Source organism: Malaya genurostris, chromosome 2 (genome assembly GCF_030247185.1).
Source record: "Malaya genurostris strain Urasoe2022 chromosome 2, Malgen_1.1, whole genome shotgun sequence".
Lineage (NCBI taxonomy): Eukaryota > Metazoa > Arthropoda > Insecta > Diptera > Culicidae > Malaya > Malaya genurostris.
In genome coordinates, this window is record NC_080571.1 from 261,192,823 (window position 1) to 261,216,436 (window position 23,614).

General features: G+C 36.6%; 1 protein-coding gene across 6 annotated transcripts in view; it reads right to left on the reverse strand.

The window, feature by feature from the left end:
- LOC131429719 (ATP-binding cassette sub-family C member Sur) overlaps positions 1 to 23,614 on the reverse strand; it is a 209,771-nt gene that overhangs the window by 176,753 nt on the left and 9,404 nt on the right. For 3 of the 6 annotated variants that reach the window (XM_058594034.1, XM_058594035.1, XM_058594033.1), the window contains exon 2: positions 9,573 to 10,067. In XM_058594034.1, the coding sequence (XP_058450017.1) occupies positions 9,573 to 9,793 (221 nt within the window). In that variant the 5' untranslated portion in view covers positions 9,794 to 10,067. The remainder of the gene's footprint in view (positions 1 to 9,572; positions 10,068 to 23,614) is intronic. The other 3 variants (XM_058594038.1, XM_058594037.1, XM_058594036.1) reach the window with 1 other exon arrangement.

The following is a 23,614-nucleotide window of genomic DNA, read 5'->3' on the forward strand; positions in this document are numbered from 1 at the left end:
CCAAAAACGAACCGTGCTAAAATTGGTCCGAGGCAAAATGTCATGAAAAATAATGCTGTTCACAGTCTTTTTGGTACTTAGAAACTATTGTATGTAACAGTATAAAAAATCGTGTTTTACGTTGCTCCCAAGCCTTTCTTTGCCATACAGCGCTCAGAACTTCTACTGCTGGAATATGGGGGAAAAGTCGCTTACACAAAAAAAATCGATATCTCCGTTAAAAATGGACGGATTTTAATAATCTATGGCTTGTTGGATAGCTATTACCGTGCGGAATCTAAGTCTGAAAACATATTCTGTTTTCAAGGTCAATTGTGACAGATACTGTCAAAAAACTGAAAATTTTGACATAAAACTTCGTATAACTCAAAAAGTAAACATCCGATCTCAAAACCATTCAATAGCGTTCTGGGTGACGGGGAGACCTTTCATTTGCGACTAGTTTGATCAAAATCGGTCCAGCCATCTCTGAGATCTCGACCTCTTAGTTGACAACACACATACAGACACACACACATACACACACACACACAGACATTTACTCAGTTCGTCGAGCTGAATCGATTGGTATATGACATTCGGCCCTCCGGGCCTCGGAAAATTTTTCGAAAGTTTGAGCGAATTCTATACCTATTTTTTATATATATAAAAAAAGCTAAAGCATTTGAAGTATTTTTGCTGAAGATATAAATAATGTAAAAAAAATATTTTTTGAGATATATTCGCTTTATTTTAAAAACAGTTTTTTTTTGGATTTATCTACGTATAATCTACCTCTATTACCTAAGTATCTACTATAAAGTTTCAGATAGCATTTAAATGAGTTAGTTTTCCCAATACTTTTCACATCCAAATCAATTAATTAGGTAATCAATGTTACCTAATAAATCATTACAATATGTCACTTAGTCGCACTGCATTCGATCAATCAGTATCAGACACGCTATCGTCCGAGTTTTCTGTGTCGCTAATTTCTTGCTCTGTATTTTTTTGTTCTGTTGTAAGTTCTAACATATCAATTGCTTCCAGTGACAATTCCTTTCCAGCTTTCAAATTAATACATTGTATAACAAGATAATAATGTATATTGATTATTACTAAACATGCTATGCATGTATGCAAATATATGAAAAATATTTCTATCCGATTTCTGAGGAGGAGTGAAGCCCGGGACTACCAGTTTGGACGCGCGTAAACACGCATAAACAAGCTAATGCTTACACGCGCAACTTAAGCAAATTGTTGCGATTTTTATTTTGTTTACTTTTTAACAATTAACAATATGTATTAGAAAAAATCTAAGCAGAACTTGATACAATTTTTTAGGTCTTTTCAAAGTTAGTTTTAATTATTGTAAATCCGAAAAATTATCAACAGTTCAACGCATATTTAGAAAATGGGAAAATGTGGGAAGCAACACGATTTGTAAGACTAGATGTTGATCGTGCGACGCTCACTGCAAAAGTGAGTTACAGAAATAGCAGACGCGTGATGCCCTTCGTTTCTTAACCATTCATGGTTTCAGCATGGCCATAGTGAAAATGAGTCACACAAATAGTACTCAAGATATTCTCATTGGAGAATAAATTGGATTAGGAATATATTTTCCTATAAGTATTGTAAAAGAAAGAGTTTGCTGCATTAAGGGGCGGGTAAGGTCTAACACTGTTGAAAAATTATTAATTATTTTCTTTATATTTCCTTATAGTAAAACATTTCAAGAATATTCTGTGAAATTTTCAAGCCTATTGGAACGAAACTCTGGAAGTTATGGACCTATATCTATGGCCATCTCATTCTGAGAAAAAGCAAGAGCTCGGCGCACAGGCCCAAGATGTCTACTTCGATTGACTTCAAAACTTGACAAAACATTCTTGAAATATTTCATTATAATAAATTATAAGAGACAAAATATTAGACTTTTCTCGAAAGCAGGGTTTGAAAGACCGTGTCCATCAAAAACTACTGCATCAATTTTTTTCAAACTTTGCAGACTTTCTACATATAAGAAAACCAGACTTCAACGTTTTCCTTTCCGTTGTTTGTTACTTCGGGTAGATTTTACAGCTACGAATGGCGGGTTTTTCCCTTTGAACAACCACCAAAAATTCAAAAAAAAACACAGAAACTTTGGTGTCTAGAAAAACTTCTACTCTAACTTTGCTGCTTTGATTTGTTCACTTCTTATTAGTTTGCGCTGAGATACAATGGACACCGCAAATCATGATTTCTAAGACGCGTCCTCAAAAATACCTCTTCACCGACTTATTTCTCAATATTTTACCACGAAAAAATCACAAAATGTTGTTCGAATGATGCTATGCACTACCTTCAACAAAAATATGTGATTTTTTATTTTCTACTATTATTCCGAACAAAGGGGGTTGCCATAAAAACGCTTTGTATATCCGAAACGGTGCGACCTAGACTTTTGAAATATTTGACAAAGTAAATAATTTTTAATAGTTTTAAAACTTTGTAGAAGAAAAAAAATTCTACCTTTTCAGGAAAAAAAGTTATGGTTCATTCTACTTTGTATACGTGTATTTGGAAATGTAAACAATCCACCGATACCTGTCAAAGATAAATTTGATTCATCGACAATTCATTTGGGTCGTCATCGTGCAAAACTTATACCGTTTTCGTTTTTGAACCTAGACGCGGGCTACTCTGACTCCGAGTAACACGAACACGTGGTACGCGCCCTAAACAACAACTCGTGAAAAAAAGAAAAAAATAAACAAACTCGGCTGGATGCGTGGTGCGACCCAAGAAAATTTTCAGAGCGAAACTACGCGATTGGAGTCCGATCTAGAGCGACATCAGGTTGCTAAAACAAACATATCAAACGTTGTTTGGGCGACTCTGGGTCAGCTTTCGGGCTGCTCTGACCAATAAACGAAAACGGTATTAATTGAATAACCATGCCAATTCATTCGATGTTCCGCTTGCTCCCTTTGCAAGTAGATTTTGCACGATGACGACATACATGAACTGCCGATGAATCAAATTCATCTTCGATAGCTATCGGTGGTTTGTTTACACTGAATAACAAGGAACACAATGGAATGATACAGGAATACCATGGAACAGAATGCAATAAAACGGAATGAACATGTAAACAAACCATTGATAGTTGTCAAGCGATGTTCATCCAGCTCATTTTGTGAGATTATGTCATGTTTGTGCCAATGAATCTACCTGTTTCATTGTTTCAGCCGCCGGAAGTGAACAAATTCGAATGAATGGGAATCACAGTCACACACGAGAAACTGTTCGGAAAACTGAGTGTGTATGGGTCGCTTAAAGTACTCAAAATAAGGATTGGAAGAGGAAGCAAAAAATTTAAAAACTCTCAGTTATCAAGACTGGTTTACCGTTCATTTTTTATCTTGAACCTTCTGGAAGTTCACTAGGAGCTCATTTGATAGACAATTGAAATGTGTATTATTTCAAGGAAGAAATTGACGACAGTTTAACTGCATTTCGCGCCAGTGAGCGATGTATGTGGTGCATTCCACGCAAAATCAGCCACTCAACTTTTTTTTTTCATCTAACTTTTTTTTTAGGTAAAGAACTCGAACATAATCGACACGTATTTTTTTATTTCAATATGGTACGTGGAATTTTCGAGATATGATTTTTTGAAGTTTCGCGTTTACAAAAAAGAGCCTTTTTTCAACAGCCTATACTGTAAAATCTAATAAAAATACAAAAATTCGTCCAAGACATGAAATATGTGTCTTTTCCTTAGCTTTCATATAAGTGATTACATGAAACAACTATTAAAATTAGTTTCATGAAAAATGTTAAAAATTAATAAACAAATAAAACAATTTCAAACTTGGCCTAATTTTTTTTCTTTTTTAGTTGAAAAAAAGAGAGGAAAAATTAATACTTTCGGAGCAGTGAATTTTTCAATCACAACCTGTACGCGCGGAACGTACCGCAACGCAACTCGCTCGAATAGGGGCTTAACTTTTCGACACATGTCGCGCCACTGATCGATTCCTAATATTGACAGTTTATTGTAAGCAACATTTCAGTCAAAATCATATCTCGCACATTCCACGTACCATTTTGAAATAAAGAAAACGTGTCGAATATATGCGAGTTCTTTACCGAAAAAATAGGTAAATGAAAAAAAATTAGTATAGTCGATTTCAATAGAATGAAATTAAATGAAATGAATGAAATTATACTGCACTGGTTCCAGGCAATAAAATTGCTGCAAAATTGACTTTCGGACTTAGCTTCGGAGACCCAAAGTGTTATATATCATTCGACTCAGCTCGACGAGAACAAAAAATGGCTAAGTGTGTACACTTTGCACAGATTACCGACTATCTGCAGACTTTTTTATCGGTTGAATTTTCTCGAAGATGACTCCACGAATTTCGATAAACTTGGGCTCATTTGAAAGCTAGCAATGCCAATCAAATTTGGAAGGGGAACGTTTCCAGTTCGAGAGATGTAATCTTATATGTGTTCACAAAGAATTATAACTAGAGATCATAAAACTTTGCAATGTATAAAACATTTTTATAAAGGGAGCGGAGAGGTTAGAGCAAATAAAAAGCACACGATCACAAACATTTCACTTACTATTCCAATAATAAGTAATATTCGAAAGTGGTAGAGTATGGCACATTTCACATTGTAGTAAATTTGTTTGAAAATTATAGTAACTTAGTTGAGAAATATGAACGATTACGGAAACGAACTACGGATATAATAGAAAAACCCTAGTGGTGTGATAATGCCTTTCTCTTCTTTCATAACAATCTCATGAAAATATATTTCATACTTTTATTAAATAATTTCGGATACTAATTTTGACACCAATTGATTCAGATTGATTAGAATAGTTCACAAAAGCATGCTTCAATGTTTATGTCACACAGTCAGCATCATTTTTCCAAACTAGTGCTTACATTTGCGTTGCCTATTCGTATGAGAAAAGTGATGCTAATCTAAAAAAAACGAGTGACATTATTTTCACATTTCTGGTATCTATCACCCTGTAATTACTGAACCGGAAGTCGGATCCGCATGATATTTCGGAACTTTGTATGGGACCATTAGACCTGTCATTTAAATCTAAGTTTGTTAAAATCGGTTTAACCATCCCAGAGTAATGTGAGTGACATTATTATCACATTTTTACCTTTTTTTATATATATAAAAAATAGGTATAGAATTCGCTCAAACCTTAGAAATTTTTTCCGAGGGCCGAATGACATATACCAATCGATTCTCGACGAACTGAGCAAATGTCCGTGTGTGTGTATGTGTGTGTGTCTGTATGTGTGTTGTCAACTAAGAGGTCGAGATCTCAGAGATGGCTGGACCGACTTTGATCGAGCTAGTCGCAAATGAAAGGTCTCCCCGTCACCGAAAACGCTATTGAATGGTTTTGAGATCGGATGTTTACTTTTTGAGTTATACGAAGTTTTATGTCAAAATATTCAGTTTTTTGACAGTATCTGTCACAATATACCTTGAAAACAAAATATATTTTCAGACTTAGATTCTACACGGTAATACCTATCCAACAAGCCATAGATTGTTGAAATCCGTCCATTTTTAACGGAGATATCGACATTTTTGTGTAAGCGACTTTTTCCCCTATTCCAGCAGTAGAAGTTCTGAGCGCTGTCTGGCAAAGAAATGCTTGAGAGCAACATAAAACACGATTTTTTATACTGTCACATACATTTGTTTCTAAGTACCCAAAAGACTGTGTACAGCATGATATTTTGCCTCGGACCGATTTTAGCACGGTTCGTTTTTGGCAACATAATCGTTCGAATATGCCATATGTAAACCAGACGATGGCAGAAGTTTTGAGTTGAAAGTAGTTCTATAATTATATTGATTTAAACTACTTACTGCAATAAATGCTGGAAGAACATAACAGCCATATACCATTCGAATCAGTTCGTCGAGATCAGCAAATGCGTGCGTGACAAATAATTTCACTCAATTTTTTCGGAGATGACTCAACCTTTTTCTACAAACTCAGATTCATATGAAAAGTCGTATACTCCCAAACAAGGTTCCTGAATTATGTTTGGTTCTGACCTCTGGTTCCGGAACTACAGGATGATATGTGAAACGAAATTAAAACAGTGTAACTCATTTTTCTCGTAGATGGCTGAGCCGATCTAAGATTCAATTGAATTCTAAGAATCATTTAAGATTCAAATGAAAAGTTTTAAGATTCTATAAAACATCTTGTTTTTCAGTCAGATCCAACTTCCGGTTTCGGAGATACAGGGTGATTATACTAATGTCTATTTCACATAAACATGGGTTAGCAGATTTGGATAGTCGATAACCAAATAAACTTATTTAATTTTTGGTTGTATTCAGTTTTCGTTTCGGAAGGCACCCAAAAATATAATTCGAACTACGATTCCTCAAAGATGTCTACATTGATTTTCAAACATTTTGAAACAAATGTAAACTATACAGCTACTCAGGTAAATTTGTCTGACTTCGGCTACACCGAATTTCGAATTCCGGTTCCAGTATCGAATCGTTTCTTAAAGCTCAATTGTTTTCTCAAAAAGAAACCAAATCGAATTTCAGAAACAAAAGTTCAAATTAAAATAAATTAAATTTTACCCAATTCTAACTTCCGATTCTGGAATTGTAGGATGATGAATTTTTAAAATTCAAAGCGATATAGAAGATGACAATCCCGAAAAGCTGGACTCAAAAATATTGCAATTTATTCGTCATATGGCCAAACGAATCGGTTTGGGTTATGCTGGTTCCTGAATACCGGCTCTGGAAGTACCTTAATTACCCTAAACCCTAAAGTGGAAATTACTTCGACATATCATGGAATGTTTAATCGATTGTCACACTTTTAGATTCAAATTCGATCCGATTTGCAGTTTCGCCGCTTAAAACGAAGGTCGTTAAAATAATGTCATGAAAACTGAAGCACCGAAGAATATTCATGCAAAAAACACATGCGGATTGATAAAAAAAGGTATCATCTCACTGCTAGGTGGATTAAGCATGTTTTTATGTATTACTTTCACATTTTTTATGCATATCACTCTGTATTTCCGGAATCAGAATTTGGATCTAAATGATATTCAGGAACTTCCGAGAAAAGTGAGTGACGTTATTTTCACATTTTTAATGCATTATTTTCCCATTTTTGGTGCATATCACCCTGTAATTCCGGAACCGGAAGTCGAATTAAAATGAAATTTAGGAACTATGTATGGGGCCATGAGACCTTTCATTTGAATCTAAGTTTGTAAAAATCGAATAAGCCATCTCCGAGTAAAATGGTTGACATTATTTTTACATTTTTGGTGCATATCACCCTGTAATTCCGGTACCGGAAGTCGGATCCAAATAGAATTCAGGAACTTTGTATGGGACCGTAGGGCCTTTCATTTGAATCTAAGTTTGTGAAAATCGTTTCTGCCATCTCCGAGAAAAGTGAGTGACATTATTTTCCCATTTTTGGTACATATCACCCTGTAGCTCCGGAACCGGAAGTCGGATCCAAATGAAATTCAGGAACTTTTTATGGGACCGTGGGACCTTTCATTTGAATCTAAGTTTGTGAAAATCAGTTAAGCCATCTCCGAGAAAAGTGAGTGACATTTTTTTTTCACATTTTTAATGCATTATTTTCCCTTTTTTGGTGCATATCACCCTGTAATTCCGGAACCGGAAGTCGGATTGAAATGAAATTAAGGAACTATGTATGAAACCATGAGACCTTCCATTTGAATCTAAGTTTGTGAAAATCGGTTCAGCCATCTCCAAGTAAAAAGGTTGACATTATTTTCACATTTTGGTGCATATCACCCTGTAATTCCGGTACCGGAAGTCGGATCCAAATGAATTCAGGAACTTTTTATGGAACCGTGACCATGACTCCGTTCATTAGAGTCTAAGTTTGAGAAAATCGGTTTAGCCATGTACGAGAAAAGTGAGTGACATTTTTTTTCACAATTTTGTACATATCACCCTGTAGCGCCGGAACCGGAAGTCGGATCCAAATGAAATTCAGGAACATTTTATGGGACCGTGGGACCTTTCATTTGAATCTAATAAATTTGTGGAGAGGCAAAAAGTGTTATGTAAAATGTATTTTAAAAAAATCGAAAATATGATAAATGAGGCGTTTTCAATGTAGCAAAATGTAGTATTCTATACACTTGTTAATCGAAAAATTTTGAGGTGTTTTATATCAGTGTCATATATTAACATCTGTCAGCTGCTATAGGTCTGTAATAAAATTCATTGTTAACTGCTATTAAACTGTGTTTCAATCGAAATGGCTATGAAAAGAAAGGAAACGGATATTAGCACGCGAACTCAAATAAATCTTGCCCCAGGCCCATTGAAACGTAAAAGATACGCTGATATACCGACATAAATTCACAACGTGAAACGCGTAGTTGTGTGATTGAAAGATCGATCTCAGGGGACGGGTATAGTGTGATGGGTAAGTCCATGCCTTTCACGCAGCCCGCCTGGGTTCGATTCCCAACCCCGCACATAGGGTCAGAAAGCTTTTCTTATCCGAAGAGGCGAATGACCTTGAGGTTAAAACCTCTATAATCGAAACAAACAAAAAAGATCGATCTGGTGATATCTTGCCAGTGACGGTTGTCTATTAAAAATATAGAACGCAAAGGGCTGTCTGTAGTTTTACGAATTTCGGAAAGTAATCGTATCCAATATTACATATTTACACAAAATTCTCGGTATTCGGCTACCCAGAACAATAAATATGGTAATGTTAATTCATATGGTAATGTTAATTCCAAGTAAATCGGCATTAGGACGTGGCCGACATCGGAATTAATCAGCATGCAGTTTGCACAATGTAGATCAACATGTGTTTACTAATTATGTTGTTTCAGGAAAAAACGTTGTGCAAGCTTAATTGGTTTTCATCACGGACGGCCTCATATGCTTCTGCTAATGCCTATGCTAACTACTGTGAATCTTAGCAACGATAAGTTTCATCATCGATTTTATTATCACAGAGAAAAATCTTTCCTAATATATCTAACATAAATAACAATTCTGCAGAAATTCCAAAACATCTCAAAACTCCAACAAGTTACATTTGTTACTTGGAAAGAAAGGTGAAAATCAAACTCATCCCTTCTAAAACTTCAACCCCTCACATTACAATCCCAAAAATATGACTATTCACTTTTCGCATTATTTTCTATGCGAATCCGGAAATTCTAATTAATTTATTTGTACTTTTGAATCGCGGTTCACGCTTCCAAGAAACGGAAGGTGCTAAGGGCACACCAAAAATACAAAACCAATCATCGTTATATTTTTTTTTTCATCTGCGCACCCCTCCCGACCGGAATCCCGGGCACGGGTCTGACTCCAGCGGAATTAGCTTTGAAGCCAACATCAGGAAACCGCAAATTTTTACCTTTGGGTCAGTCTTTTCTCCGTTCACTGTTGGTCGGTTTCGATCAAATAGACTTGGATTTTCCTATTGGAAATATGTTCAATTATGCAAACTAGTAGCAAAGCCAACATCGTCTTCATCGTTTACTCACCTGCAATCGAGCTTCCAGCTGACGTAGAGAAGTGCCCCACACAGTCCGGTCAGGGTTAGCACATTGGCAATGAGGCCGTACAAATTCAAATAACAAACATCCACCACCTGTTCCGGTGTGAAATTTCCACCCATGAGGACACCATAAACCTGTATCTGCTGGGATGAAGTTTTATCCGTGAAAATTCGAGCCGAACCCGACAGGGCAATGTTGCAAATCATTTTTCTTGAGAACAAACAAAAAAAAAAACGCTCAACAATTTTCTTTTCCGGCACTAGTCTTGGCTTTCTCGCTATTGGTTTTTAACTTTTATTTTCCCATCCGCTCGACACATTACCCGGCAAACGAACGGACTTTGAAATGCTTAACTTCGTTTCACATGATGATTTGAATTTTCACCGAACAATTTGGCTGGGTTACGACATTTACGGTTGTGCATTTTCCGGATGTCTTCACGTCTTCACCGCAAATTGCTTGTAATTAAATTTCACAGACCTGTAAATCACAATAATTGCTTCAGTCGTGAGACGGACGGGCAATCAACAGGGAACCGGGAATTCTCTTCGCAAACGTTTGGCGGCTCGGTGGTTCGTAAATGGAGTCGGTAAATGATCTCGAACGATACCGTCCGTTGGCAACCGTCCGAAGCGACTGGCTGGATCGCGACTTGTGCACACTCTCACGCATCCGCACCCACGGCCGGTGGTAGTCCGAGTATACAAAATCAAACATCAACAAATCGAATCGTACGCGAATATCACTGTGATCAAGCGGCAATATTGTTTCAGATTTCTAGCACCGAGTGTGCTACATTCGTTCACAGGATATGAAACAGAATTATTTGGATAGTCTATTCGTTGATCGTGCTCTGAGTTATTTCAGAAGCTGCGTGTTGTGTTCCGTTTGGATACTTAGAATACACAGAAAGAAAAGATGAAACTTACACGACATGTAAACCGATAGTACTATGAAATAGACATCAGTTGAAACGAAAATCTGATTTAAAACCATGATTGATGTAAAATTACATTAAAATTCATTCAGTTTTTCATTGCACAAGACTGTATATTTACAAACCGTTTCGTTTTGTAATGTAAATTTTCATTCAATTGCCTGCTCCAAATATGTGCATGAAAATAAATGTAAATTCACAAAATATTTTTATCTGTGTAGGTTAGAAAAAAAACTTGTCTTACGAATTTCTGGCATCTTTAAACATTTTTTGAATAACACCGAAATTATGTTTCGGATTCTTACAGATATTGTTTACATACTTCGTAATTGTGATCACTAACTTTACAATGCAAGTTCGTTCCATCTGGAGAGAACACGAGATTCTCCTATTTATTTTTATCTCTGCTCGAATGTTATCTTTAAACAATGTCTAACCTCACCCCCACGGCCAAACAAAATTCTATTTAAGACGTTGCCAAAGTCGTCCGACTAGACTGTGCCAAACCAGAGAACTCCCGCAAAGTGAATAGCATCTGTTGCGCGCCATGATACCTCCTACGAACGCAACCAGACACCCCCTAGCTCTTGCAATTCCACCTCTTTCTGTCTGTCGTCTGTTCTCCAAACACCGGAAGAGGAGGGGAGGGATTGTAGAAAAATGAAAATATTTATTTTCTTGTGTTCTTTCTTCTAGTGGACCAGTTATCCCCGCATTCGAGCTGGATTCTCGGTTGCATTTTCTCAATCTGATAAATTACTCATCTGCCAACCGCAGCACAGTCTCGTTCAGAACGTGGCCGTATCCTTGAGATTACATGACGAGAATAAGTGCATTAATTTACACTCCCTGCTGCTAGTGCATACATCCTCTAAAATATAGTTCCCATTTTTTTGCTGCCGGACAATTCGATTTAATCTTGTGATACCTAGAGCTTACTGCTGTGTTGTTTTCGCAGGGTAATTGGAATCGATTGTTTAAGCTGTCATTCTAGTGAAACTAAATGTGAAGAAGTGAAGGAAGATGAATTTTCTAAAAACAACCGTAACTGAGTTATACGAGGAATCGTACAAACGAAAAGCATTTCTGAAACCCACTTGATCCACTTTAAAATAATACAAGATTCTCGGAGTTACGACTATCAAGTCAATAGGCTATCAAACCCGAGAGTTGCGGGTATTTCCAGTAAGAGTGTAATAGATTCCAAACAAAGTTGAATAATTCTAAGGGAGAGTATTATCATGATCGCAATCACATGAGACTTTTTACTTTCAAGCTGTAATATACAATCACGATGTATAAATTAGCCAGGTGGTAAGATAAGCCGCACTCGCACACTCACACCATCGTGATATTTAATAGAAAAACTGTTTGAATCCACCTAGTGGTGTAATGATTATTACTCATAAGATCATAAATATTACTGTGGAATTCGCAATAACAACTGTTCAATGAACAGAAATAGGAAAGTTTGTTCGGACTTAATCTAACAAAATCTAGAAATCCTGTTTACCCTGTAGTTCCGAAACCGGAAGTAGTATCTACAATTTAGGAATTCCGTATGAAACTGTAGGACTATTCCTTCGAACCTTTAAGTTTGTGAAAATCGATTTGGCCATCTTGAAGAAAAGTGCAGTTTATGATCACTATTTCCAATACTTTCGAAACCGGATTCAGATGACCGGAATAGCCGAAGTTGGTTCGTTTGCTATCAACAAATATGACCTCCAATTTGGAGCAGTTTTGAACCTAGTTAAACCTAGACTTACTATCTCATGCTCTATTTCGAATGAACCAATTAAACGAAACGAAACCTGCGTTTCTGTTACTTTTGCATATGTAAGTCAAGCTAAACAGCATGAATCAGCAGCATAAAACATGTTGTAGGATTATTAAGCCTATTGTTACAATTGACAATTTTACACCACCAGTAATACTGCACGACCGGCTGTGAAAATTGCATTTACATCGCGAAGCTTGAAATTCCGATGTATGTTTATTTTAACAAAATAAATTTCAATTAATTGACATTCTTTTATTCCTTCGTCACACTTATCATAAAATAACTATAATTTTTTATCAACTCCAGCACCGTCTTTTAGCAATATCACACACAGTAGCAGACATCCCTAACCGTTGTAAAAACGACGTAACTAAAACAATTGTTCAACTTATCAAAAATTTTCCAAATGGCTGTCATAATTGGCATTGGGTACAATATGTGCCAAAATGGCTCTATATTTCGAGTGAAGAACAAAATTAGTGAATTTATGCTCTCCGCAAGGCAAAAAATGAATTGAAAACCTCACACTAAAAACTATTTTGCTGTCGAGTCCGCATAGTCTCGGCAGCCTCATGAAATTTTAGGTAAGTGTGTGCAGTTTTCTTCATTTTAAGAAAAACAATTCGAATTTTGCAAATAAATTGTACCAGATTTATCTGCTTGAAATGAACGCAAAACTCGCCGACATGAGAATATTATCATAAAAGTTTTAGAAATACAGCATTACATACGCAATGAAAACAAAAATCAAATCAGATAATTGGTATTCGGTTTTCATCTCGCGAAAAAATGAACAGACCTGACATCACTTTTCAAAGATATTGAACGAAAAGTTAAGTTCATCATAGTTACTCTCATAGTTATATATAACCGCTTGAGCAACTTGTTTTTGCAACTAAAGCACATGGGCTCACCAAAATAATACCTACAGTGCGTATCACAAATGTCGGGTTCACTAAGATGAATGACTAAACTGTATTGTTGTTTTAGTCAACTATTTTGATAAAAACAAAAACAAAAATTTCTCTTTTCAATATTTACATGTTTATATTTCCATTTACTTAGGTAAAATAAATCATTGCGTTGGGTGAACCATTTTCTTTTCAACACCCTGTTACCCTCGATTTCATAATAGAAAATATTGAAGAAAAATTCATCTCAAGATTTTTTATAATATTTGAATCATATATATGATTAAAATCGTCTGAAAAGGTGTATGAATGTTTGATAACTTTCTTATACATATTTCAAACACTATCTCGATCATATTCATTGAAAAGAATGGATTGTTATTTTCATAGAAATTGATGTTCAATGATCAAAACACGTACATTCAAAGGCGCTTGAAAATTTCAGGCGTACGAAGACATGTTTCACCATAAAAATGCAGTTCGTTGTTGATTTTCTATTTACTAAAACATAAAAGATTATTTCTACAATATGTAGTATTACCGTTTATTTATGTGCAGAATATTTTTAAAGTTCCATGTTTGTGTTACGAGCAGTTGTATAGAAAATCAAATGTGAAACTTTTTCATTAGAAATTATGTTCACTATGTTTTTGTAAACATCAATTCAATTTTTGTTTACATTACGAAGTAGTTTCCATGAGTTTCACAATTGTTTTTTCGCTGATTTAATTGCTGCATTTGTAATGGGATCGATGCATGAGTTTTTTTGTTAGTTGCACAATAATTGTCAATAAATGTTCATAACACCGGAAGAACTTAAAGATATGTTGCACAACAAAGAAAAATTGTGCTTTTTCCATAACACAACTGTCACCAAAATAGTAACAGTATCTTAACGTGCTACTTGGGAGAACAAAGCACGCATCATTCGTGTTGTGTTTTCTTTTTCCACGTTGCACGTACCGGTGCGTTCCGGTGCTCTATTGTCATTCTATTTGGCGGTTTGAAAGCTTTGACACTCATCGCTCTGTAACTGCGGAACCAAAAGTCGGGTCCGATTAAAATTTTACAGTAGCTTTTGAAACATTGTGAGCTTTGATTAAAACAAAGATTTGTGAAAATCGGTTCAAGCATCGCTGAGAAATCGAAGTAAGTTCTATTTTTGGAGTTTTACTTCACGCTTCCGGAACAAGAAAAAGGGGAACCAATAGTACCGAATTAAGTTTAAATGCCCACAAACTAACGAGTTCTGTAAACTAGAAGAATTTATCGGACAGTTTTATAGGATTTCTACCTGTTTTTGATCATCGTTCGTGAAAAAATACTCATGAAATTGGTAATTTTCCACCTATCACGCTTTAGTTCCGGAACCAAACGTCGGATTCGGATAAAATGTTCCAAAAATATTTAGAAGACTATAAGACCTTTCCTTTCAATCTTAGTTTGTGAAAATCGATTAAGCCGTTTCCGAGAAAATTGAGTAGTAGTTTTCTCCAATTCTCACATATTACTCTGTAACTCTGGAACCGGAAGTCGGATCCAAATGAAATTCAATAGCAGGCTATGAGGCCATAAAATCTTTTATTTTAATCTAAGTTTGTAAAAATCCGTTCAGCCATCTCCAAGAAAAGTGAGTGCATATTATTGTTACATGCATACACACATACAGTCTGTGTGTCTGTCATTTGTTCGTCGAACTGAGTCGAATGGTATATGACATTCGGCCCTCCGGGCCTCGGTTGAAAAGTCGGTTTTCACAGTGATTGCATAGCCTTTCAATATGAGAAAGGCAAAAAGGCGATATTTGTGGCATCGCTTTAAAAATTCTGCACAAATTAAATATCTAATCGATTTTGCTATTACTAGATGGAGATTTCGAGAATCCTTTTCTTACGTAGGACTACGTCTTTGTTTTCTACACAAGAATGCAAATTTGAAATTCGGAAAATAATGTCGTACAAACCGTTATCCGGTTTTGTACATCTACAGCTTGACAAATTTTAACAGATTTTAGATATTTTCTCATCCGCTGCTTCGAAATAACTAACTGATAATCTGTGAACTAACTAACAATCTGAATGGTGGTGCCATTCTCATATTACTCATACTCTCATAAATATTACTGTAGCATTTTACAAGAAACTTTTCATTGAATCTTGGATAGGCACAAAAAACATGTTCGGGTATAAACTATCATAACGTAAAAATTGAAACAGTTTTCAATAATCAAATTTAGTAGATATTTTTCCGTTTTGTTTATCGTCGCCTTAATTTGAAGAAAATTTTTCAATTTTTGCTAAATCTCTCTGAATGACGAAGGTGTTCGACTACTATTTACGGTACTTCCGGAACTAAAAACCGATATATCCTAGATCATTTTTTGCGTATCTAGCAAAATGTACACAACCTAAGTTTTATATGACTATACGATATTAAAATGAATATTTTTTAACTCATCACAATGTAATTTCGGAACCAAAAGTTCTATCCAAATAATTGTCAGTAATGTTATACGGGTATATAAGAGCTTTTATTTGATTCAAAGTGGATTCAGCCATCTGCGAGAACATTGAGTGGTTATTTTTTGCATATATCAGCCCGTAACTCTGAAACCGAGAATTGGATCCGGGAAAAAATTAAAAGCGTTCCATGGGAACGTATGCCCTTTCGTGTGAATTTGTAAAAATTGGTGCAGCCATCTCCGAAATAATTAAGTGCATACTTTGTTGCAACTTTTCACATGTATCGCCCCGTAATGGGACTATAAGACTTGAATGGTCTTATGGTCCTTTACACAACTACTGAATTTTATCTGAATTTGACTTCCGGTTCTGGAATTACAGGATAAAGAGTATTGAACATTTCAAGCAGTTATACAGAGCAGTGATACAAAACACGAAAAAAGGGGTTGCTGGGGGCTTAAATCAGTTCTAATCGATAAACCTTGTCAGTTGACAGCCAAACGTATCCATTCCGACTATATCGGTCGGTTCCGGGCTTCCGGTTCCGGGCTTCCGGTTCCGGACGCACCAGAAATAGTGGCCAGAATCTCTGAAATGTAACGAACTTACTTTTCTTAGCTATGGCTCGGCCGATTTTTACAAGCTTACGTTCTAATGAAAAGCCTTATGATTCCATACACAACTGTGACAGTCCCCCGATTCCGGTTCCAGTAACAGTTATTCAAAATGTCAAATATGAAACTTGTATCGATTTCTCGTGACAAATGAAAACAGATTTTTCCTCTAGCGTTCAAAATAACCTCAATCGAGCCGAAACAAATTCTGAATATAAATGTAATTACAAACAAAAGAATATATTTCTTTTACATTTTAAAATGGACTAAATGGAATGGAGTGGAAGTAATTTTTACAATTTGAAATCCAGCGATGAATAAAAAAATCGCAATGTTTGGGACTCAAAACGCGAGGGGCCCAACGTAAACAATGTACTATCAAATGGCTGATGCTAAATCTGTTGTTTTCTTTGTTTGGACCAGTACGTAACCAAACAGGCACTGAAACAGAACTAAGTGGCCAAAGATGTGCCTGGAAGTTACCCAATGGGGTTCTTACGAAATACGAAGGATGCATCCTCATGGACGACGAAACATTCGTGAAGATGCATTATGGAAACCGTTGATCGAACAGATGTCTTTAGCCTGTTCGAAATTGTTTCTACCGATAAACTCGCAACAAAGCTTTTTATCTGGCAAGGAATGCGCAACTTGGGATGAAAAACCCTGATTTTTGTGACAAACAAGGCAATGTACAAGCAGTAGTGAGTATTCTATCATACATTTCATTCATACATCATACATTCATTCAATAGAAGACCTGTATTTTTAGTTCTCAACATTTCTATTTCATTAATATATAAGGTTTGTTTGTGTTCAGATATTGAATGACTTGAACTCTAATCTGGATTTTCTGTGCGCAGAATAAACTCTTGCTATATTGAATCACTTACTTATCACATTGCATTGCTGAAGTCGAGCTCTGCATTGACTAAATTTAGCATCCACCCAGTTCTAAGTAACATCAACGTCTAGTTGAGAAATACTGTAGAGATTTGTACTCGAGTATTTGTACCCGACCCGAACACGAACTCGATGGTTCAGGAATCAGGAATCAGAACAAATTGGCTCAAATGGCACGTTCCCCTTGATATTTGGAGATTTGTGCCTTGCCATCAATTTGTTTTTAGCATCATTTTCCCGATATATAAGAGGGAAGGATTGAAAGGAAATGGTAAGGGTTGGACTAGGAGGATGGGAAAAATTGACGACACAAAAACACATAAATGCAGAAGTAAATTCTGCACCCCTAAGGGATGCTGAATAATCTGCTGAGGATCACATTTATTGGAAGCAGAAGGAAATTCTGAACCTCTACGAGGTCCCGAACAGTCTGCTGTTAATAAAACCTCCAACCCCCGAGAGGATTTAGAGATCTTACAAAAGCGAGACCATTCTCGGAAGAATGCAGAACGACTCGCAGTATGTACGAGCAGAAGTAAATTCGGTACCCCCCAAAGGATGCCAAACAATCTGCTAAACCCTATTTAAGGTGAATACAGAAGGGATTCATTCACTCCAGGAAGAACGATGAACCCTTTTGACTATAGCTCCTTACCACATTGGGTGAGAAACGAGAGAATATCCTTCAATTTTAGCTTCGCATACACAGACTCAACCATGTATGGAGAACCAAAAACCCGGATACGTAGCTGCGTCAATGCGGGGCAGTTACATATCAGATGATATGAAGTACCATAATCGCATTCACACAAATCACACGAATAATACTCAGCACGTTGAATAGTAGCCATGTGATAATTGAGTTTGCAATGTCCAGTCAGAGCTCTGATCAGAATACTGCAATGATACTTGGAGAAATGCAGTAGACACTTTGACATTTTCAGATTTAAATCTGGTAGAAATGCTTTTGTCTGAGCGCAAGTTTGCAAGCTGCGCCAGTAGCTGGCATGTTTGGATGCAGCCCAAGAACGAATCTTGTGCTTTATCCAACTAGTTGAAAGTGGTAAAGCTGGTTCAGGACCAACGAAATCATTCGTTGCACCAGCTCTAGCCAACTCATCAGCCCATTCATTTCCAGTAATACGAGAATGGCCGGGTACCCATAAGAAGTAAACAGCATTTGAAATGCTGAGGTCTTCAATTTGAGTTCGACATGCGATCACTAGATTCGACCGTGAGTCATTCGAACTGAGTGCTTTTAAGGCTGCCTGACTGTCGGAACAAAAATAAATACGTTTACCACAGATCCTCTGCTGAAGTGCCGATTGTACTCCACACAGAATTGCGTAGATTTCTGCTTGGAACACAGTACAGTATCTACCAAGAGAATGAGACTGCTCAGCCTCATTTCACGACAGTAGACACCAGCACCAGCACGACCATTCAACAGAGAACCGTCCGTATAACAAACTATGTGTTCATCAAGTTGTCGTTCCAGACAACCAGACAACCATTCCTGACGAAGAGGATAGCTCACATTGAATGTTTTGAAAGGAAAACTGCATGTGAGAGTTAGGTCACTAGGAGCGAGTAAATACTTATCCCACGTAACCATTTGAGACCACAAGCGAGTGTGACTGGTAGCATAATCTAATGGGTTACTGTTCCAAAGCCCTGTAACCCTAAGACGGTATGCACAAGATAATGCTTCTTGTTTTAGGAAAACATCTAGTGGTTTAATACACAGTAGCGCCTCTAGAGCAGCATTAGGAGTTGTCGTGAATGCTCCTGTCATCGCCATTAGGACCATCCTTTGGAGATGATTTAGCTTTGACTGAACTGTCGCGACTTCTCCTTTCTGCCACCATACAAGACATCCATATGCTAAAATTGGTCTAACAATAGTTGTGTAGATCCAATCAATGTATCTGGGTTTGAGTCCCCATGATTTTCCAAAAGCTCGTCTGCATTGGCCGAAAGCCATGCAAGCTCTTTCAATCCTGAAGTCAATGTGAGCAGACCAATTCAGTTTCGAGTCAAGAATAACCCCGACGTATTTAACTTGATCGACCACAGTGACATCTGAACCAAAGAACTGCAACGGACGAGCTCCTGTAATTATCCTACGATGAGTGAAAAGCACCATTGATGTTTTGCTTGGATTTACAGATAATCCAACCTGAAAACACCATTGTTCAACAGATCGCAGGGCTTGCTGCATTAAATCATAGAGAGTGTTAATGCTTATACCGGTCATCAATATATGATAATCGTCGGCAAAACCATAAGTCGGAAATCCAAGGTTATTAAGTTTCCTTAACAAACCATCAGCGACTAGGTTCCATAAAAGTGGGGATAGTACACCACCTTGAGGACACCCACAGACACTCAGCTTTCTAATCTCTGGCTCGCCGAAGCGATGATCAAAGAAGTTGATTGCTAAGCATTGCGTGTATCCAGTAAGGGAAAAACCCAAGATATTCCGTTCACGACTGCAATGTTTAACCTCCTGCAGCCATTCAGCCATCGGCACGGAAATACACCTTGACTTAGGAGTTCCTATTTTTGTGGCCTTTTACGACATGGAACAGGAAACCAGTGGATCAATTCTTGGTAAAAAATAATTCCGCCGGATGCCACACGGCTTACCTGTTTGGTGGACTTATACCACCGGTACAGGTGGACCGTAGCGTTATTCTTAGCCAGTTGGTGAACCGCTACCGACACTACACGGCTATCTAGGCTGCTCAGAGAGGGAAGTTGACATTGATGGTCAACTTCCATGGATGGCCGAGCAGCCGGTTAGTTCGCCGGGCGGAAATAGAGTAAACATGTCAAAATTCTTGTCAAGTGAATAGCATTTTCAGGAAGTGTTACAGTACAAAGAGCAGACATCCGTGTTCATAGAAACTTTTTAAAAACCTGTGTAAAGCATTCAAGCGAAAATCCTTAAAAATCACCGTTGCATACGATTTTGCTTGCAATAATTACTATGGTATGCAAGGTTGAACGCAAGAGGTCATAAGCGATTTGAAAATTTAAGTAGTTATGAATTGTATCGGTTGTAGAAATAATGTCACTAGTAAAATTGATGTTTTTTCTGTGTAAGGATCTCAGTGCGAAAGGCACAAAACAAGACACGGGTCATCTAAAAATAAATAAAAATGCTAAATTTCAACGATTGTTGAGCGAAGACAATACTCAATTACAAAAATAAATGGCAGATATGTTAGACGTTAATTGTCAAATCATTTCTACACTTCACTGAATTATTTAAAAAGTGTAAAAATGGGCTCCTAGTGAGTTGAATGATAGATACTAGGAAAAGCGAAAAACGACGAGTGACGTTTCTATGTGCCGGATCGTGACGGGAGATACGAAATGGAATTGTTTTTAAATTCCAATGTCATAAATTGATGGGTCGACTCTGACCAACCATCGACATTGACTGCCAAACCTGATAACTTCGGATAGAAAACGATTCTATGCACTTAGTGGGATCAAAAAGGTGTCTTGGCATCTTGTGTCTGACGCATGCATACAGAAGGTTGGGAATTGAATGCCAAACGACTGCAAATCGAGTGATGTCCAATAACGCCTGCTCGAAATGAAACCAGAGTGGAATTAAAAAGAAGTTTTTTTACGACGTATCATTACATATGACAAAATGTAGTCCCAAATGCAAAAATCACTCATACGCCAAGCGAGCACAACACACAACATAACGAAACATCTATAGAGAAAAGTTTATACAATCAACGATGGTCAATACTTTGAATATAATAATTATTACTTCAATTTGTTGTCAATAAAGACGTCAATTTTGAGTAATAAAAACACTTGATATCTACTTTTAGACGAAAATTGAAGAATTGGTTGGAAGAATTGAGTCATTTTTAGAACATAACCTTTGGCACAATACTACGAAATACAGTCCCAGTTCACACAAATTTAAGTGGAAGAACATTTAATATTGTGTCTAAAATTCCATGACATGAAATTCATTGAAATAAGAAAATGTATACTGATAGCAACAGCCGCAACTTGAACCGAGAATTATTAGATCGCAAAGCACGTCTGGTAATCGACTGAACCACAGAAGCACACATTAGCTTGACTGGTAAATGGTGCATTTAAATTCATACAGTCGCACCTGCTAGCAAAATGCAAGTTACAGTCGAGACCAGTATAATTCAAGCTAATCTAACATTAAGTCATTACGAATGAAATTTCCCGTCATTTGACAAATTAGGCCTTTATGGATTACATCGTTTGAAGAAATAAGTCACTTGTAAAATTCAAATTGTTTTAGTGTGTAGCTATCGAACAATCATGCTATAAAGTTAATCCAAAACATGAAATGATCAAATTTGTTCGTCGATATATTTCAGATTTTTGTCCCACAAAAATTTATTTATAGTTCACTTGCTAAAATTTCATATAGTTTCTATCGAGTTACAGAGTACGTAGGTTGTTACTTATGTATTTAACTTTAGCAACACTGAATGTTGTCCGGTGGATTTGTCGCTTTTATTATAAGGTTTGACATTTTAACCATTACCATCTTCAGAACATACTGTCCTTTGAGCGCAATTTGTTTTGTTTACAGTGAGTTGAAAATTTTACCTAAGCAAAAAAATGGAATTGAATCGTGAACATTTTCGTGCTATGATTTATTACGATCTTAGTCGTGGATTATCAAGACAAGAGTGCGTCAATCAACTTAGTTCGACTTTTGGCTCTGCAGTACCATCCTATGTGACTGTAAAAAACTATAGTATAACGGATTCAATCTTGGTCGTAGTTCGCTTGCCGATAAATTCAAACAAGGTCGTGCAAAATCAGTTGTTTTGCCAGAAAACATCGATGTTGTGAAGAATCTGATTATGGGAGACGTACTGGGAAATGAAGGCAGCCTTGGGCATAAAAGCTTGGGTGTGAAAAGCTTACATGTTATTTTGCATGAACATTTAGTCATGAAAAAATTTGTTCACGTTGGATCCCACATAATTTGAGAATCGCTAAAAAGACGGTGGGTAATGTCAGAGACATAACTGGATGTCGTGAATACGAAAACAACTGACATTTCCTTAACACTTCCGAATATCAATTAGTTGATCAATTGTATGAATTATGCAAGCATTCCCTTTTTTCACATTTTTCGCAAATACAAAGAAGGTTTCACTTGATCTCGATTACTATGAATTTCACACAGCGTAAAGTGCACAAATCTAATCAAACTGTTCTAGATTTGCACTAAACTGAGGATATTTATCTTCGATTTGCGAGCAAGAAATCCTAATAGTTCTTTAGAAAACTTTTAGAGCCATTAGAACGGCTGATTTTGTGTGATGCTCCCAAACGTTGTCCTCTTTTCTTTGTTTTTTCACCAATGCAGTAGGAAGCGAAACTAGCTTTGCAAACGACACACAATACATCTGCTCGCAGTGGCAATAGAATCCAAACTGATCCAATTTTTGTTAAGAGGTTTCTTTTTACGTGATTTCGTTTGTAGCTTTTTCACTAATGGGCGATCCTTACGGCTATAAAAATAGCCACATACAGAATTTTAATGTCGATTATTTCATTTTGGAATTGCATTTCATGGAAAGAAACTATTAGGATGCTGTACGGGAGTCAATCCTGCCTTTCAGAAGGACCCAATTGAGGAGCTCACTACTCTGTTGCAATACACGTTTAACTTGAAAAATTTCGATTCTATTGGTAGTTAGATTATATAAATTCTTTCACAGATCACTGAGCTATGAGCTTTCAAAATACGAGAAAGGCAAACAATCGTCATGTGTTTTCCTCTTTAATACTCGTTAATACCAAACATTTCAGAAAAGTTTAATTTTAAATTATTTGAGATTATGTCACACAACTGAAAATTTTATCATAAAATAGTGATCATATTTCCGATGGCATGTAGCAAAAATTATGTTGATTCATTAGATACAGCAAGAGATATTCACCATCAAAAACTTATCACTCTCTCAGAGGGTAAATTTTGAAAAGGCGCCCCATAGTAAAGTAAGACTCGTTTCGATTAGTGCACAAAAAAGACTGAAAGAATTCTATCGCGATGCTTCAAATTTGGTGTATAACATCTACACGAAACATGGATTTACTCATATGAGAACGAAACTAAATAGCAGTAGACTGTTTAGGTTTTCCAAGAAGAACCAAATACAACAAAAGGTGTTCGCGCTCGAAGCACTTCAAAGTAAATAATGGTTTGTTTTTTTTTTCTTATATAAACGAACATATCGAACGTTGCTTTAGAGTGTCGTAAGACCGTCAATTCAGATTGGTATAACACCATTTGTTTGCCAGTAGTTTTTCGTGAAATAAGGAAAACAAACGCAAGATGTAAAATCATTCTTCAACACGATAATGCAAGCTCTCCAACATCGG